The following is a 19,594-nucleotide window of genomic DNA, read 5'->3' on the forward strand; positions in this document are numbered from 1 at the left end:
TACTGTCTACCGTTCAAAACTTCTCACTAATCATATCCATGTATTTCTTTCGTATCCTTCAGTTCTATTTCCAGCTCTCTGATTGAAATCACCCATTAGCACTATTCTATCCTTAATGTTGACCCTGATCACGATGTCACTCAATGCTTCATAAAACTTGTCAACTTCATCCTCAACTGCACCCTCACATGGTGAATACACTGAGACAGTTCTCGTCTTAATTCCTCCAACTGCCAGTTCTACCCACATCATTCGCTCATTTACGTGCCTAACAGAAACTATGTTGCGTGCAATGGTATTCCTGATAAACAGCCCTACTCCAGACTCTGCCCTTCCCTTTCTAACACCCGTCAAATACACTTTATAATCTCCTATCTCTTCCTAGTTATCTTCGCTTACCCATATATCACTTACTCCTAGCACATCCAGATGCATCTTCTTTGCTGACTCACCAAGTTCTGGTTTCTTTCTTCCATAAGCCCCATTAATATTGATAGTTGCCCATCGAATTCCACCTTCCCCTCTTTGTAAGCGTATTTGTTTCTCAGTATTATGAAAATAATGTACGCAGCCGGATTTTTCACCTATATTTTTAATTTTAAAATGTGTTAATTACGTGTGAGTAAAGATGATAGTTGTCCATTAGTATTAGGCTATTAGTTGTTGAGTGTTGGTGAATCTTAATTGTATCCAGAAAAGGATTGATTATTGATTGATTAAAGTTTGCAATCTTGAGTTATTTCCTTTCTTTTTGCTTTACGTCGCACCGACACAGATATGTCTTATGGCGACGATGGGACAGGAAAGGGCCAGGAGTGGTTGAGACAGACGGGCAGCAATCAACACAACAGTAGATAACAAATAACTTCCACTTATATAAAACATTATTTCTGCATCTACTGACATTTTCTGGCAAGGTTTCAGCCATTTTTATCACCTACCGGTGCTAAGGGCCACTTACAATTTTTCAGCAGATGCTTCTGTCTCACTTGCTGACGAATTTCATCAGCGGCCTTGGAAAGATTGTATTCATGACAATCAAGTTTATGCTTTTGTTCACGCCCTCATGTCGTTGGCTTTATATTATTACCACTTTGGTTTTCCACTAATATTTTATATGAACTGTTTTTTAATTAGAATTTTAATAGAAGAAGTTTTAGTCTCCGACAAGATCATAGTTTAATCATAAGACAGTTTTCCATTAGCATCTTTATATATTGTATCACTTTTCACATTTTTATGTTCCGAATTTTAATAACTGACTAAACTTTTAACTTCCACTTTTAATTTAGTTGTATTGTTGATGATTGTGTTTAGGCTGAAGATGCCCTTAATAGGGAACATGCATGATCCGGGGTTTAATTAAAAATATGCTAATCCGATTCAAAATTTCATGCAGAATTAAAAAAATGTGATCAGAATGAACAAATAATAACTCCAAACATGATAAAAATCTAAATTAAAGTACGAAAATGTCATGTGACGCAAATACGCAATCTCATTGGTCTGACGTCATCGTACAGGTTGACTGAATTAGCAGACGAAATAACACATAGTGTGCTGTGAGAAGCAGGATACACATTGCGTATTTCTACTTTATATTAGTGTCTGGTATAGTTAAATTCGAGGTCTATACATTGGATAATAATCTGAGTGGTATATTTTAGACTTATAATGAATCCTGCTCAGACAGTGAGGCAGAAAACTTATAAATGGTGTATAGTTCCGATGTGCAATAGCACATCGCATACCATCCCAAGCAGATTGTTTATAAATGTTCCAAAGACGCTAAAACTAGGCATAAATGGATTTTGGCGAGCCGGAAAAATGCTGGTGATATATCGGAAAAGTCTACAGTTTATTTTTTAGAAGATCATTTCAACGTAAGTTGAATTTGTTTGAATTTTCAATCACGTTTCCATGTCAGCTGTTCTAGTGGTAAAACTTTTAATTTTAATGTATGATGCTTTAACTAAATGCTTCAATTACACCTTGGAATATTAAAGTAATAAACAATGCATTAATTAATGCTGATTATTGAAGTATTCTCCAAACCTAACCTTTTGGGTGATCCATGTCAAGGTAATAAATCAAAGGAATTATAAACAATATTGACAGCTCTAATTATACCAATTTATCTTGTCATGCGACAGTTATTTATGTCTTTATTGATACATTTGTAAAGAAATTTAGGCTATAGGTACTGTAAATACTATATATAACAAAAAATAGGCGTGTACATCATGAAAGTAAAAAACGTGAATTTGACAAATGTATATCTCTACACGAAACCAACGCTTGTCTGTTGGGGTCTTATAAGTTCAACAATGCTCAATTATAATAATTATAAGATTAATGAAATAAATAATATAATTGCACAGAGGTGAAAATAGTGATGTTGGTGTTTAAAATATTATCCAACTTAGCCTAAGTTTTAGGGCCATGTCAATAAACCGAAGTGTAAAAATTCCAGGCGAGTTGGCCGTGCGGTTAGGAGCGCGCAGCTGTGAGCTCGCAACCGGGAGATAGTGGGTTCGAACCCTTCTGTCGGCAGCCCTGAAGATGGTTTTCCGTGGTTTCCCCTTTTCACACCAGGCGGATGCTGAGGTTGTACCTTACTTAAGGCCAAGGCGGCTTCCTTCCCATTGCTAGGCCTTTCCTGTCCCATCGTCGCCATAAGACCTATCTGTGATGGTGCGACGTAAAGCAAAAAAAAAAGTAAAAGTCACAGTACCCAAAGACATTCCTGTATTGAACGACTAAAATGTCACCAAGACACTTTTCTTGCGTGATATGCTCAGCTTGTTAAAAGCCAAATGTTATTAATGTTATTGGCTTTACGCCCCGCTAACTACTTCTACGGTTTTTGGAGACGCCGATGTGCAGGAATTAATTCCTGCAGGAGTTCTTTTACGGGCCAGTAAATCTACCGACACGAGGCTGACGTATTTGAGCACCTTCAACTACCACCGGACTGAACCAGGATCGAGCCTGCCAAGTTGGGGTCAGAAGGCCAGCACCTCAACCCTCTGAACCACTCAGCCCGACTTGTGAAAACTAGATGAAGTCATATTTATCTTTATCATGTTTAACTTTTTCCCTCCACCAAGATATTTAATGTTTCTCTTTCATGGGCCCCGTAAGTGGGTAGGCCAGTTGCCCCAACCATAAATATATATATTTTTCGGAAATGATAGGTTATAGACCTATAGTACTATGATCTTTCTTTCCTTCTTTCTTTCTTCCTTAATCAGTTTATCCTTCAGGTTTGGTTTTTCCCTCGGACTCGGTGAGGGATTTCTCTACTGCTTCAAGGGCAGTGTCCTGGAGCGTGAGACTTTAGGTATGATGATACAACTGGTGAGGAGGGCCATTATCTCGCCCAGGCGGTCTCACCTGCTATCCTCAACAGGGGCCTTGTTGGAAGATGGGAAGATCGGAAGGGATAGAAAAGGAAGAGGGAAGGAAACGGTCATGGCCTTAGGTGCCTGGAGTAGAAGTGGGAAAATACGAAAAACCACTTCGAGGATGGCTGAGGTGGGATTCGAAACCCCTCTACTCAGTTGACCTCCCGAGGCTGAGTAGACCCCGTTTCAGCCCTCGTACTATTTGTTTTCAACTTTCATGGCAGAGCCGGGAATCGAAACCGGGCCTCCGGGATGGCAGCTAATCACATTAACCACTACACCACAGAGGCGGACTAGTACTATAATGCTACCTATATGTTTATGTTAGTGCTGAAATCCGATTTCTTACTTTACTAATACTGAAAGCCCGAAAATGTAATGTTATTCTTTAATATGGGAATCGGTGTAGAAGGAAATGTTGAAAGTGATGTGATTTCTATCCAAGTTCGTTGTTATCCTAATTCTATAAGTTACAGTACATTGCACGTATATAAAAGATGTCACTTACAAACTTGCTTTTTATCCGCGAATTTCTGTGGCCACAAAAGTCACTATTTTTCAAGAATGATGACATCTACACATGGTAGATTGTCTGAATGTGCTGTTTTGAACCTTTCTTCTGTCATTTTGAAGTTATTCGCGATCACGTAGGCTATAATAAACAATCGGCTTTTAGTAACGGCTGGTGCACAATGGCTGGTAGAGCTACATGCGGCACTGAATCGTGACGTCACAGCGCGCCGCTTACGTCAGAGGCCATTTCACTCGCCTTGCGGAAAGGCACTTTTAAACATTTTTTAAATGGTAGAAAACAAGGCAGCATACCTTATTGTAATATGTTTACGTACTATTTCATTTGTGTACTTTTCAAAAAAAAATATTTTTGAAAATTATGCATGTTCCCTATTGAGGGCGAAACATGTCCCATGTCACTAAGAATCTATTTATGTAACCACTATAAGTGAAAATATAAGTATTGAATAGGTGGAACAAATTAAAACACCTTTATTATTGTTGAACTGTAAAATTTTTAATACGGACCTAAAATGAGGTTTATAACATGTAATTATTTTAAACTCCCATGCCTTTCCTCATTCTATTGATATACGGTTGAGTATGGCTGATCGAGAGTAGTTCTAATAATGGGTGGCAGTACGGGCACAGTGGCCAGTCGTGCTCCTCTTTTGTCTATAATACAGTCAAATACTCCAATAGCTTAATAATAGGAAGTGGAAGTCGCAAGCGAGTAACCTAACCTCAGAAGTAGCACGCCATAGACGTCTACCCGGAGCAGGACCTGCATAAGTGCTCGTGTTACGTTATGTAGTAGTGCTTCTTGGTTGTATGTCTTAATATTTGTTTTGGCCAAAATGTCAAAAAAGAAATATGATGCAGTGTTTAAAAGGAAGAGTTTCCATGTTTCAGTGAATCCAGGAAGGGACCAACATTCATATATATAGGTATGATTTTTCAGTTGTGCATGGCGGGAAGTGTGATATACTCAAACATATGCAAATGAAAAATATAAGGAGAGTGTCCAGTGTGTAGAAAGGAACAAAAAACTGAACTTTTCATGTAAAAACGAAGATGTAAATCCTGTGACGAATGCGGAGGCTTTATTTATGTCATTTATCGTAGAACATAACTTGCCTGTAAATTGTGCCTACCACGCAGGACCTTTGTATCGCAAAATACTTCCTGATTCGGAGATCACTAAACGATATGGGTGTGCTAGAACGAAAACAGTGGCTATCATTACAGAAATGTACGTGGAAGAAAGGGCAAAAATTGTATCACATTTGCAGGTAAATGCATTTTCTGTTGCTACTGATGGTAGCAATAAAAGCGACTTGAAAATATATCCTATTGTTGTAACATTTTTTAGGCCTGAACTCAATGAAATTCAGAGTTGTCTACTCTCTGTGCCTAATTTAGAAGGGGATGCTACTGGAGCTAACACTGCCAATCTTTTGCCCTCAACTTTTCAGGAATTCCGCATTCAATTAATAAACTGCCTGCCAGGTAAGTTGGCCATGCGGTTAGGGGTGTGCAGCTGTGAGCTTGCATCTGGGAGATAGTGGATTCGAACCCCACTGTTGACAACCCTGAAGATGGTTTTCCATGGTTTCCCATTTTCACACAAGGCGAATGCTGGGGCTGTACCTTAATTAAGGCCACAGCCATTTCCTTTCCATTCATAGGCCTTTCTTATCACATCGCCATAAGACCTATCTGTGTAGGTGCGACACAAAGCAACAAAAAAAAAACCTGCCTAGCTCTTGGTGCTGATAATGCTCCAGTAATGGTAGGATTAAATAATGGTGTGGCAGGATGTTTGAAGCAGGAAAATAATAGCATAATCATCGTGGGCTGCTCTTGTCACCTATTTAATCTTGCTGCAGAGAAGGGTGCGGCGTGCTTGCCCGTAAATATAGATGAAAATATAATTGATATATTTTATTATCTGGAAAGGAGTGCATAGAAGAAAGAAAAGTTCAGAAAATTTCATACTTTATGCAACACAGAGATCAGAAAAATTCTGAAGCATGTGCCTACTCATTGGTTATCAGTAGAGCCCGGATTTCCATGCACTATCAATTCTCAAAATATGCATGCATTCATGCCCTATCATATAGCAAAACATGCACGATAAACTGGAAATATGCAGTATCGAAATTCAGTTCCTTTTGGAACATTGTACAACAACTAATTTCTCCGAATTGTCTTGATTTAAGCTCGTCCGTTTATCTGTCAGCATATTCTTAAGCACAGAAAATGATATTTCTAAGTCACAAGAAGTGACAGTGCATACTTAAATCAAGACATTTGGGACAAAGTGAGGTCAAATTGTACGTCATTTGCATTTTCACCACAATACGGCTTATATAAGCTTGACGAATCAAAATCAGAATTTGAACAGATCAGTTTCTTCAACTTATATCTAGCTGCCGCAGTTACTTTTCCGTGCGATGATGGCAGACACATTGGAATCTCCTCAATAACTGGCATTGATTGCCTGCTACGATAACGAAGTAACGATCGAGAGTTCCCGGTAGGAAAATCCAGATTAACAACGGAAGAGGGTTCATTGCAAAACCAGCTGCTAGCTCAGTAACACGGCGTCACAGAAATGCAATACAAGTTTTACTTTGTTCGTCTAACATAGACGAAAAAATGAGCCGTCAATGAGTAATGCACAATTTACAGTTCGATTTATAACAGTATATAACTGGGACAGCTTAATCCCAAAAATTACGAAGATCGATGTGGGGCCTTCCGGTTTTCTCAAGCAGCAAATAAGAAAGTGTTTGGTTAATTGGATTATGTACTAATTTTGGTTGTCTCATTGGATGCCAGGAATACATTCTCTCCGTCTCTCAGTGATAGACATACTGTATAACGTGGAAAAAAAGGCCCCAAATTCTGCAAACCAACATTCATAAAAGGCACTATCATGTAAAGTTAGCATTATATATATGCCGAAGTCACAAGAAAAGTAATATTATGCAATATTAAATGTCCAGACATTCGCTATTAAATCCAAAATCTTCAAAATATGCATTATGCATGAATTTTGTCCTAAAAAGGCCAAAACATGCAAACATGCAGGGAAAAAGAATGGTTATTTGAAATCGTTAAGCCATAAAACGTATTTGCAAAGTTTGAGAATTGTAACCAGCTTATTTTAAAACATGCATTTGCATGGAAATCCAGGGTCTATTATCACTAAGAAGGTGTTTAGATAGGATTTTGCTGCAGTGGGACCCGTTGGTTATTTTATTCAGGAGCAAAATTGTGAGTAAGGATTCTCAGATAGGAACTTTGAAGACTTCCAAAATTCTTAAGCACAGTCTAAGTGCAGATGTGTCTTGTTTGTCTCAAAAGGTGAAGCATTGTCATAACATTTCACCACACTCCTCACAAAAAAGTAAAACCCAGTCATCAGTTTCACTTAAAAAAATTAAACTACTGATGATACTAAGAGCCATGCTTTTTCACGTGAAGGACGACTGTTCATGTTCCTTCCATCATATATACATACATTATCATTATAGACTGTTATGCCTTTCAGCGTTTAGTCTGCAAGCCTCTGTGAATTTACTCAACACCACAATCCTCTGTTTGCAACTAGTGCTCTAGCCTCATTTAGTTCTATCCCTCTTATCTTTAAATCGTTAGAAACTGAGCCTAACCATCGTCGTCTTCGTCTCCCTCTACTTCTCCTACCCTCCATAACAGAGTCTGTTATTCTCCTAGTTAACCTATCCTCCTCCATTCGCCTCACGTGACCCCACCACCGAAGCCGGTTTATGCGTACAGCTTCATCCATTGAGTTCATTCCTAAATTAAGCTTTATCTCCGCATTCCGAGTACACTTCTGCCATTGTTCCCACCTGTTTGTACCAGCAATCATTCTCGCTACTCTCAAGTCTGTTACTTCTAACTTATGAATAAGATATCCTGAGTCCACCCAGCTTTCGCTCCCGTAAAGCAAAGTTGGTCTGAAAACAGACCGATGTAAAGATAGTTTTATCTGGGAGCTGACTTCCTTCTTACAGAAGCTCACTGCATTAGCTGTACTACACCTTGATTCAATCTCACTTACTATATTACCATCCTGGGAGAACACACAACCTAGATACTTGAAATTATCGACCTCTTCTAGCTTTGTATCACCAATCTGACATTCAGTTCTGTTGAATTTCTTACCTACTGACATCAATTTAGTCTTCAAAAGGCTAATTTTCATACCGTACTCATTGCACCTATTTTCAAGTTCTAAAATATTTGACTGCAGGCTTTCAGCACAATCTGCCATTAAGACCAGGTCATCAGCAGAGGCCAGACTGCTTACTTAATTTCCACCTAACTGAATCCCTCCCTGCCATTTTATACCTTTCAGCAGATGATCCATATAAACTACGAACAGTAAAGGTGAAAGATTACAGCCTTGTCTAACCCCTGTAAGTACCCTGAACCAACAACTCGTTCTACCATCAATTCTCACTTTAGCCCAATTGTCAACATAAATGCCTTTGATTGATTTTAATAATCTACCTTTAATTCCATAGTCCCCCAGTATGGTGAACATCTTTTCCCTCAGTACCCTGTCATATGCTTTCTCTAGGTCTACGAAACATAAACACAACTGCCTATTCCTTTCGTTGCATTTTTCAATTACCTGGTGCATACTGAAAATCTGATCCTGACAGCCCCTATGTGGTCTGAAACCACACTGGTTTTTATCCAACTTCCTCTCAACTACTGATCGCACCCTCCCTTCCAAGATGCCAGTGAATACTTTGCCTGGGCTGCCGACAGTGGGGCTCGAACCCACTATCTCCCGAGTATCCAGTAATCGGGAGATAGTGGGTTCGAGCCCCACTGTCGGCAGCCCTGAAGATGGTTTTTCATGGTTTCCCATTTTCACACCAGGCAAATGCCGGGGCTGTACCTTAATTAAGGCCACGGCCGCTTCCTTCCACTTCCTAGACCTTTCCTATCCCATTGTCGCCATATGACATATCTGTGTCGGTGCGACGTTAATCAAAATAGCAAAAAAGAAAAAAAGAAAAACCTTTGCCTGGTATACTAATCAACGAGATACCTCGATAGTTGTTGCAATCCTTCCTGTTCCCTTGCTTATAGATAGGTGATAGGTGCAATTACTGCTTTAGTCCAATCTGAAGGTACCTTACCAACACTCCATGCTAATCGTAATACTCTATGAAGCCATTTCATCCCTGCCTTCAAACTATACTTCACCATTTCAGGTCTAATTTCATCTATTCCTGCTGCTTTATGACAATGGAGTTTATTTACCATGATTTCCACTTCCTCAAGCGTAATTTTACCACCATCATTTTCCTCCTCCCCATGAGCTTGGCTGTTTGCAACATCACCAGGAAGATTTCGCGGTAATTCACGAAAACAAAATAACTAATTTCTTAATCAGAATAATATGATTCATTAAGATATTTTAAAAAACTTCAAAATATTTTTTGTCATGTTTATCATTTGATCTGAGCTTCATTCATGTTGTGGATAAACAGGACTTAGTAGAAAATTTTGGATTGGTCAATTTGGAATGAATCATATTACTTTTTGCTGCAACTCTCATAAAGAACATACACAAACACTTCTGTGCCTTTTCTGTTTGATTATGTCAGAATCTGAGCAGATTTGAGGATTGAGGGTTAGGGAAAGAGAGGTAGTATATTATTTTTTTCTTAGAGATGCTCATGCATTTTATTTGAAAGTTCATGACTTCAGTTTATCCATTTTTTGTTACTTCCCTCTTTCAGCTTTACAATTTGAGTATTTATGCCTAAATTTTTTAACTTTATCATTTAAATGTTCATGATGTGATGGTATAAGAAATAGTTATATCATAGAAACTTACCATTGTGTTATTTTTTCATAATCTTGTCTTCACTATTAGTTTATATGCACTGTTGTATTTGTTTTCTTTTTTTCATTAATAGCATCCTGGACTTTGCAAAGGATTGTGATTACACCCTCACAATGGTTGATAACCTATTGGATCTTTTAACGAATGGGGAGCATCGTAAGACCAAGAAAGTGCTAGAAGAACGACGAAAGCTCCGTGAAGAAGAAGAACGTATCAGACAGCTTCTAGAAGACAAAACTCCACAACCTACTCCTGGTCCAGATGTCAGAATTGACTTTGGATGTCTTAAGTCCCTCAATGACATTGGCTTGGATGTGAAGTTCTTAGATGATATTGGTGTGTATCCTTTCCTGGTAACTTGTATAAGCTTTCAGTTTTTGCTTGTATTCTGCATGTGTATTTTCCAAGTGGAAGAATATATGACCTGAAATGTCAACAAATTACGTTAACCCTTTAAGTGCTGAGTTAGCAGTTGGCTGTTTGGTACCTCAATGCTGAGTTTTTTCATGCCTATGTAAAAACAATTGTAGAAGCCTCAATTTTTATTATTAGCTTACAATGTTTATAATTGTTGGTTCTTTGTAAATCTAAATGCAAATGGAAAATCCTACACTTCTGTTCTATATTATTTTGAGTTCTCATGCACCGTCCGTAGACGAGCGTAGCAGTACTGGACCAGCCGCGTTAGCCCGTCTATAGGTGGGCGTAGCACTCATCGGGTTAACATTATGGGCATTACAGGTTTGTCTCAGTATATTCACCATGTGAGGAAATAGATGAGAATGAAATAGACAAGTTTTATGATGCACTAAGTGACATCATAGCAAAATGCTGATAGACAATTTCAGTGCAAGAATTAGAAACAGAATTATAGGATATGGGAAGGTGATGGATGGGTGTACTGTGTGTGGAAAAGATATGAAAGCAAATAGGAATGGGAAGCATTTTTACTCTGCCAGTATGGTGTTAGTAATTGTGAATTCATTCTTCAAGCATGAGGCTATTAACTGTTACACATTGGAGGGTACGGTCGCCAGATAATAGCTGACTTTGAATTTTTTAAAATAAATTTGTAGATGATACATTGTTAAGCTGATCTGATTTGTAGTTTATCTATCTAGCCCTAGGATAGAGAAAAGTCTGTTTGCAGATGGGTAAGGTAGAAAATTTCCTCGATGAGAAAGTACATGGGTATGATTAGGAGAAGGTTCCAAAGAATAGATGTCAGCAGATTCCGGATATAGAAAGTGAATGCCATACAGGGATGCTGTAATAGAAACAGCAAGGGAATTCCTAGGAACAACTGCGTGTAAAGATGGGGAAAGCTAATATCTTGATGAAATGATGAAGCATGGAAGCTTGTAAACATGAAAGCATAGCAAGAAAGGTTTTAAACTAGAACTGATGTAGTTAGGAAATTGTGTATAAATGAAATAAGAATGAAGTAAATCATTGCAGAGTTCAAGAAGAACTGTTGCGAGGGCTCTACTCGAGTTGGAAATCACTTTCCTTTCACAAGGGGATGACCAATAACATTTTCAGGGCTAGGAAAAATGTGGTCGTATTAAGCAATAATAGCAAAAATTTGTGATGTGATAAGTGAGGTATTTTTATGTAGATGCATTAAACACTTTATTTACCTTAGAATTTCACACAACTCTTATTATTTGTGCCAGGCTCCTCATTTTCATCTGTCCTATCCAACCTCTCTTGGTCAACTCTTGTTCTTTTTCGACCCCGATGATATTAGGTTTCCTAGGACTAGGGAGTCTTTCATTTTCACGCCCTTCGTGGCCCTTGTCTTCCTTTGGCCGATATCTTCATTTTTCGAAGTGTCGGATCCCTTCAAGTTTTTTCCTCATGTTAGTGTTGTATAGAGGATGGTTGCCTAGTTGTACTTCCTCTTAAAACAATAATCACCGCTACCACCATCACACAACTCTTACCCTTTTCTTCTTTTTTTCTTTTTAGAATCTTTCATACACCAATAATATATGGATCGCACAAATTGTCTCGCTACATAATCCAACATATTGAGTAATTCCACCTAAAATGCAAGCTCTGTTTAACCAGACTCATACGTATTCAAGCTTCCAACTTGAGATGACATCAACCTAAATTTTAAGATTTAATTCTGATTTTAGAATGCTGTGATCATCATATTAATTTTATTTTAAATATCAAAACTCAGTGGACGTTCACCATTTAGTAACTGGTCTTACAACAATTTTTTTATTTTTTTTTTTTTTCCCCTGCTAGTTGCTTTACGTCGCACCGACACAGATAGGTCTTATGGCGACGATGGGACAGGAAAGGGCTAGGAGTGGGAAGGAAGCGGCCGTGGCCTTAATTAAGGTACAGCCCCAGCATTTGCCTGGTATGAAAATGGGAAACCACGGAAAACCATCTTCAGGGCTGCCGGTAGTGGGGTTCGAACCTACTATCTCCCGAATACTGGATACTCGCCGCACTTAAGCGACTGCAGCTATCAAGCTCGGTACAACAATTTTTAACAACATGAACTGTTTTAAAACTGTATTTACATATGATAGATAGATTCATCTTGACTCTTGAACATTTTAAGGATATGTCATTGTTTTTTTTTAGTGTTAAGAATATCATGTGTTTATCATCATATTTTAGGCTGATGATGTCTCACAAGGAAGAGACGAAACATGTCCCTTTTTTTAAATAAAGTGCTGTATTATAAAGGTGAAGTCACTGAATCATTAAGACCTATCTTATATAGATTTAATACGATGAGAATTGAGACTTCGAATTTATGACATGCTAAGCGGGAAAATTTTTTAAAGAGGAATGCAGAATTCACAAACGAGGTTTCACTGCGGTTGGATTAGATGCCAGCCACTCAGAGATGGTATTCTGGAATTATACATCAATGGATTGATCTGAAAGTTTCCAGGTGTCAAACTTCCTACTGGACACACTTCAGTGATCCCGAGGCAAGAGGTTCTGAGTCAGCAGATTGTGATCTGTCCAGCATTTATGAATATTTATTGTGGTCTTTGTGGTCAGAATATCATTCTTATAACATCGCCAAGATGATGACTTAGTCAAAGATACGCATTCAGATGGTCTTAAAACGGTGTGTAGCTGCAACTGAGTATTGGTGATGAAAAGTCAATGTCAGTACATAGGCCAAGAAAAAATAACCCATTAGTGTTGCATTTTCTAATACCATATTTGCCCATAACTTTTGCCCACAGCTGATTATCACTCCCAATTTTGGCCTTGAAATCGCCAAGTAATAACAATTTTCAGTAAGTGATAATTTGCTGATGAGTGTGCTCAGCTGATGATAGAACGTGAGCTTAACATCTTCATTGGCATCTAAAGTGGGGACATATGAGGAGATGAGAATGATGGCTCTCCATATACAACTCTGTGGAGATAGTTGTAAGCCGTTCACTGATTGCTGTGGGAATGAGTTCTGTTTATACAGCAAACCCAACACCATGCATTTGAGTCTCGCCTTCCTCCTTTCCCTTCCAAAAAATGGTATAACTTGATCCAAACTTCACAACCTTTCCATCACCAGACAGACTGGTTTCAGTCAAGGTGTCCAATCAGGCGAGTTTGTGCGTGACAAATGCTCTTCTGTCTTTTAGGTCTGTCATTGTTAAATGCATGCAGGAGTTTTCTTATATTCCACGCCCCAATTGTAGTTGATTGATGATTAGTTTTCTGACCACAAGTGGGGTGACCTGGGTGCAGCTGCCCAGCCAGGCAAAATGTATGACTATTGATGTTTATCCCACATTTTCTAGGGCTTTCCCCATGCGGGTTGGCAGCGGTACTCCTAAGTAGGTCTGCCCAGACACACACACAGGACTGAATTTGTGAATAGTCACAGGTCTCAAAAGGGTGACCACCACATATCTGCCACAAGTGTAGAGGTCAGGCCAGAAGCTCCCAGTTTCACCCAAAATCTGTTCCTACCATCTATATCCCATAGCCATTGGACTTTAAAGAGTGAGGAAAGATGTGCAGGAAAATGTGCCACTGGCGTGAATTTGTTTCAGGTGAGACTCACACATGATCTCAGAGCCAAATCCTGTGGCACACATGAAACGAGACATGCAGAGTTGAACACTGGGACTGCAACAGACTGCCATTGGCTCAAAATATAGTTGAGATGTGCTTTCACAGCCATTTTATTTGGTATGGCCTCCCCCACCTCAACAAAAGTTTAGAACTGAATAGTGAATGTTCCTTCTCTGTCCGTTTTGCGGTTGGACTAAAAAGCTGGATGGCTTCCAGTGCCATTTTCCCCACTGAGGTGCTCTTAGGTAGTTGGGTTATTTATTGTTGCCCAACTTCTAGCATTTGTAATTGTTGGCAGTACGGTCTACTCCATTACTATAATGACAAAAGCCCGGCCAGATACCAGAATTAATTCTACTACAGTCGAAAAGTCTAACACATTTACATTATTTTCAACCAATGTTCTTTAAATATGTAACCACTAATCTTCAACTGTCAAATTATCATTCCCAGGTGACGATAATTTGGAATGTGTAGTAACCCTATATTAGAAGTCTCATATTTTCAGAAAAGATTGTTTAAGGATAATGGAATGCTGCCTGTGTGGAAGAGAGAAGTAGTATAGAATTGAGTTGGTACTGAAAATGGAATTTGTAGGGCGTAATTATTGTAAAGCTAAGAAAATGTTCAAGCTCATGGCTGTCTGAGGATATGAACTTGAAATCTTGAGTAGTCTTCTTCAAATTTTATAACCAGAAAAATCCACTCATAAGACCTAAACCCAGAACTTCAGGTGGAGTTGATTGACAGTTATCAGCAAATGAAATGAGACATTCCACTGGCTCCTGAATGTTGGAATGTGAAGCATAAGGGTACTTGGTAAAATATCCACCGTTAATTGCAGATGGATTTAGTGACATTGACTGGGCTTTGCTACCTAGAGACAACAAAATGGAAGTAATTATCTGTTTCTGTCAGTAAATGAACATAATGAGTTTGCACTTATGACACACATCCAGAGAAACAAAGCAAAATTATAAGATTTTTAAACAAGCGTTTATGAAGGGCTAATAATGTCTGTAGTGTCATGATTGATGTGTGGGGTGGGTTTTTTTAAATGATAAAGTACCATGTACAGTTGTATGGTCTGTTATTGTTTCACCATATTTTATTGTCATTTCAACTCGAGGGACCACTGAACAAATTGGTATTGTTTTGCATTTGATATTTGGGTAAGTACAGTGTGTGATATTGATCAGTTTGAATTTATGGTTAATTCAAATTTTCTTCTGGGCCCTTCAGATTTGAATTAATCAAGTTGTACTGTGCATGTGGCCACCCATTTGTGCAACTTCCTTTTATCTCGATGTTTCCAATGGACTATATTAGTTTATCTCAATACTACCTATTGCCAATAGTAAGTAAGTAAGTAAGTAATTCGTCTTTATTCGTGGCAAAGTTAGGGCTTAAGGCCCTCTCTTACACTTAACCACAACATATAAAATAATTAACAGATATATAAAGTAGGTAACAGGTAGGGACACTCATAGAGGCAGCCCTGCCCAGGGAGTGACGCCCCTGCCTACGTGAGTCTCAGAGTACAATGACCCGGTGTGTAACATCTGGTAAAGGGTCCCAGGTCAGGGTAACGAGTGAAGACCTCAACGGCAGCAAAAGCGGAGAATATGATTCGTGTGGTGGAGCTGTCTGAGGAGGCAACCCATTCCTCTGGGGGTAGTAGCCTATAGATGGAACCCACTGCCTTGTGGGATGAGGAGGGATCCTCAAAGGCTAAGGGAGTAAACCCCGAAAGAAAATTCTCAATTACGTTAAGCCTAGCAAGCCAGTAAAAGAGCTTATTTGTATTGCTTTCAAAACACATAAGAGCCTCGGAACACATTTATCAACTAAATTAAGATGCCAGCATGAGCAGACTCATGTCAGGGATGATGGTTTATGGCCTAATGGTAGACAGGGTCTTGCAAAAATGCAAAAATCGCAGAGGAGACTAACACGGATTGGAACTTGCTCAGTCTCACAGCAAAATGTGAAGAACTAGTGGATCTCATGGAAAGGAGGAAAATAATGATACTGGTACTGAGTGAAACCAAATGGAGAGAGAAAATAATGAAGAAATTAAGAAAACAGTACACACTATATTGGCACGGAAGTGACAAAGAGATGAAGAATGGTGTTGGTTTCATCATGAGTAAAGATCTAGAAGGAGTCGCTGACATTCATATGTTAGTGAGAGAATAATAAAGGTGACTGTGCATTTAGGGAAAGAAAAACTAACTTTGGTACAGGTGCATACACCTGTACCAAACTGGATGTCGTCAAGAGGATAAGAACCAGTTTCTTGATGATTTTGAAAAAGTTATTAGTAAAGAGAGAGTAATCATTGTAGTAGATCTGAATGCACAGATTGGGACAGACAGAACAGGATATGAGAAAGTAATGGGACCTGACGGATATGGTGGAAGAAATATAGGTGAACATCTCTTGACTTCTGTATGAGGAATGGGTTGGTGGTGAAAAATAGTTGGTTCAAGAAGAGACAGAGCCATAAGATAACACGAAACAGTTGGGATGGACTACAAAAGACTGGAATTTATTATGTCATCTCAGATGAAGAAAGGAGCAGAATGGTAACAGATGTCAGAGTAATACCCAGCGAGAGCCTTGACTGACCACAGTCTATTAGTAGCAGACCTGAGAAACTTCTATGTGCCAAAAGTACAGAACAGTCAAATGCCAAAAATCAAAGAATGGGAACTCTAGAATACAGATAAGAGAGCTGAGTTTAAGAACTGAATAAAAATCCTGTTACCAAGAGGTGAAAGGAAAAATGGAGAAGCAGAATGGACCCGACTAAGGGACACATTGGTTAAGAAAGCAACTGAAGTTTGAGGAAAGACAAATATGAAAACAAGGGAGAAGGAAACACCATGGTGAAATGAAAGGGTGAGAGCAGCTATCAGGGAAAGAAATCTCTTGCAGAAAGAAAGGGATTGGGAGAAAAATAAACCAGATCTTACTAGAGACGAGGGAAAGATCAGAAACCTCGAACAATTATACCGAAACAAGAAACTGGATGTTAAAAGAAGAGTTACAGAAGAAAAGACCAAGGCATGGAATGTATTCATTCAGAAACTGAAGGAAGACAGCAGAGGCAATAAGAAACTACTGTATAGTGTTATCAGAGGTAAAAGGAAACCATTGAATACCATAAAGGCACTTGAAGATGAAAATGGAAATCTGGTTAGGACAGAAAATAATTTGAACAGCTTTATAACATGCACAATACCTCGGTACAAGGAGAAATCGAAGAACCAGATGTAGTGCAGACAGAAGATAAGGAAAACGAGGTGTCTATGGCAGAGATTGAGTGGGCCACTAAAAGAATGAAACGAGGCAAGGCAGCTGGAACTGACGAGGTCACTATAGAAATGATAATAGTATCAGGAGCCATTGGTCTACAGTGATTGCATAGACTCTTCAGAGTGATATGGAGATAAAAGAATGGACGATAGGGGTCATTATACCAATTTTCAAGAAAGGAGACAGGAAGCAATGTGAAAATTGCAGAAGAGTGACACTGATACCTCATAAGTTAAGATCCTTGAAAGAATCTTGGATAAATGAATAAGAGACAGAGTAGAGGAAAAATTGGTGCAGATGGTAATAGCATTGTATCAAAATTGCAAAAGCTGTGTTAGAACCAAAGTGGGTCAAACTGAATGGTGCAGAGTTGAGACAGGCTTTTAAGACAGGGAAGTGTATTGTCTCCCTTACTCTTCATTATCATCATGGGTAGAATTCTATATAATATCAAGAAGAAGATGATGGGTGAGCAAGTAAATTTATGCTCTTTGCTGATGACATTGTAGTTTGGGGAGATAATGAAGAGGGAGTACTGACACATGTTGATTTATAGAATGAGGAGATAGGTTTTGGAATGACGACTAGTACTGCGAAAAGCAAGACTTTGATCATGACGAGAGGTAACAGAAAATTCAGGGGAGTGATAAAAATATGAAATGAACCTCTTGAAGTAGTGAAAAATTTTAAATATTTGGACAGCATGATGTCACAAGATGGAAATTTGGATGGAAAAATTGATTTAGGAATACAGCAGTCTGCAAGTTATTACCAGTGTGTGAGAGACATTGTATGGAACAAAGATGTGCCACCAGGCATGTTGGCCGTCTCGTAGAGGCGCGCAGCTGTGACCTTGCATCCAGGAGATAGTGGGTTCGAATCCCACTGTCGGCAGCCCTGAAGATGGTTTTCCATGGTTTCCCATTTTCATACCAGGCAAATGCTGGGGCTGTACCTTAATTAAGGCCACGGCTGCTTCCTTCCAACTCGTAGGCCTTTCCTGACCCATCATCGCCATAAGACCTATCTGTGTCGGTGCAGCGTAAAGCCCCTAGAAAAAAAAAAATGTGCCAATGAAGTGCAAAAAAGTTTTATACTCATACTATTATAAACCTATACTGACCTATGCTTCAGCAGCCTGAACGTTGACTAAGCGGAACGAAAATAAGATTCGAGCAGCTTAAATGAGGTTCTTGAGGAGCATACAGGGAAAAACAAGACAAGATAGAATACGAAATGAGGAACTTTTTTTTTTTTTGCTTCGTGTTCATGAGCATTGCAGTCTTCACATGTTGTTCCTTCTGTATGGAGCTCTAAACTCAGGTGTACCCTGTAATAAGGTGAAATGTGAGAATCATATCGCAGCTTAAATATAAATTGAATACAGGTGTTTAAACTCCATTCGAGCATCTTGTTACTGTCTTGAGATATGTCCATAAGTACAGTGTCGCATTAGTCTAGAATTGGTAAGATTAGGATACTACTTGTATTTTAAGATGTTCTGGAAATATCGTAGAGTAGTGTTTGAGAGGAAAAAAAGGATTTCTGCACTTTACGGCATGTATTTATCACTTGTTCAGTCCAATTTAGTGTCTGTCATTATAACACCTAAGTTTCTTACTGACGTACAATAGGACACGACAGTATTATTTAAAATAATTGGGGGTACATTTCTACTTTTAAACAAGTAAAGTTGGTGTTTTTTTTTTTTTTTTTGTTTTTTTTTTTTTGTACCAAATATAATAGTCTGAGTTTTGGTAGGATTTATTAACAATCTGTTATTTTTGGCATAGTCATTCAGTCATCGTAAATCAAAATTTACTCTGTCATTGGCTACATCTATGTCTTGTGGATATGAGTGATAATAAATCTGAAGATCATCTGCATAGATATGGTACTTGCTATATTTTAGTGCGCCCTCTATGTCGTTCATACTAACAACAAATAAAAGTGGGCCCAAAACAGACCCCTGCGGGACACCTGTTGACTTTTTATGCCATCCTGAGTACATTGTTCCCACTGATACTCATTGCCGACGGTCAGTGAGGTAGGAGCTAAAAAATTTAAGAGATGTCCATTAAAGTTGAGAGTTTCAGCAGTAGTAACCCAGGGCTAACTGTGTCAAAGGTGCTGCTTGGGTCTAGTAGTGTTGCTGCAGTCACATATTGGTCTATTGCATGTCTGATGTCGTCTGTAACTCGCAGTAATGCTGTCGTGGTACTATGTCCTTTTTTAAAACCAGATTGAAAAGGGTCATTGAAGGAATTTTGAGTCAGGTATACAGTGATTTGTGCATGAATCAGACGTTTGAGTGCTTTTGCGAGGGGTGGTAGGATGGACACAGGGCGGTAATCCAATGGAGAATCCAAGGTAGTGTTTTCTGGGATTG

At 38.8% G+C, this 19,594-nt stretch overlaps 1 protein-coding gene across 1 annotated transcript in view; it reads left to right on the forward strand.

The window, feature by feature from the left end:
* Positions 1-19,594, forward strand: part of Brd7-9 (Bromodomain containing 7/9) — a 126,824-nt gene that overhangs the window by 100,595 nt on the left and 6,635 nt on the right. The window contains exon 9 of the mRNA XM_067145504.2: positions 9,893-10,155. Coding sequence (XP_067001605.2) covers positions 9,893-10,155 — 263 coding nt within the window. The remainder of the gene's footprint in view (positions 1-9,892; positions 10,156-19,594) is intronic.

The sequence above is a fragment of the Anabrus simplex genome, chromosome 4 (assembly GCF_040414725.1).
Source record: "Anabrus simplex isolate iqAnaSimp1 chromosome 4, ASM4041472v1, whole genome shotgun sequence".
NCBI classification, from domain to species: domain Eukaryota; kingdom Metazoa; phylum Arthropoda; class Insecta; order Orthoptera; family Tettigoniidae; genus Anabrus; species Anabrus simplex.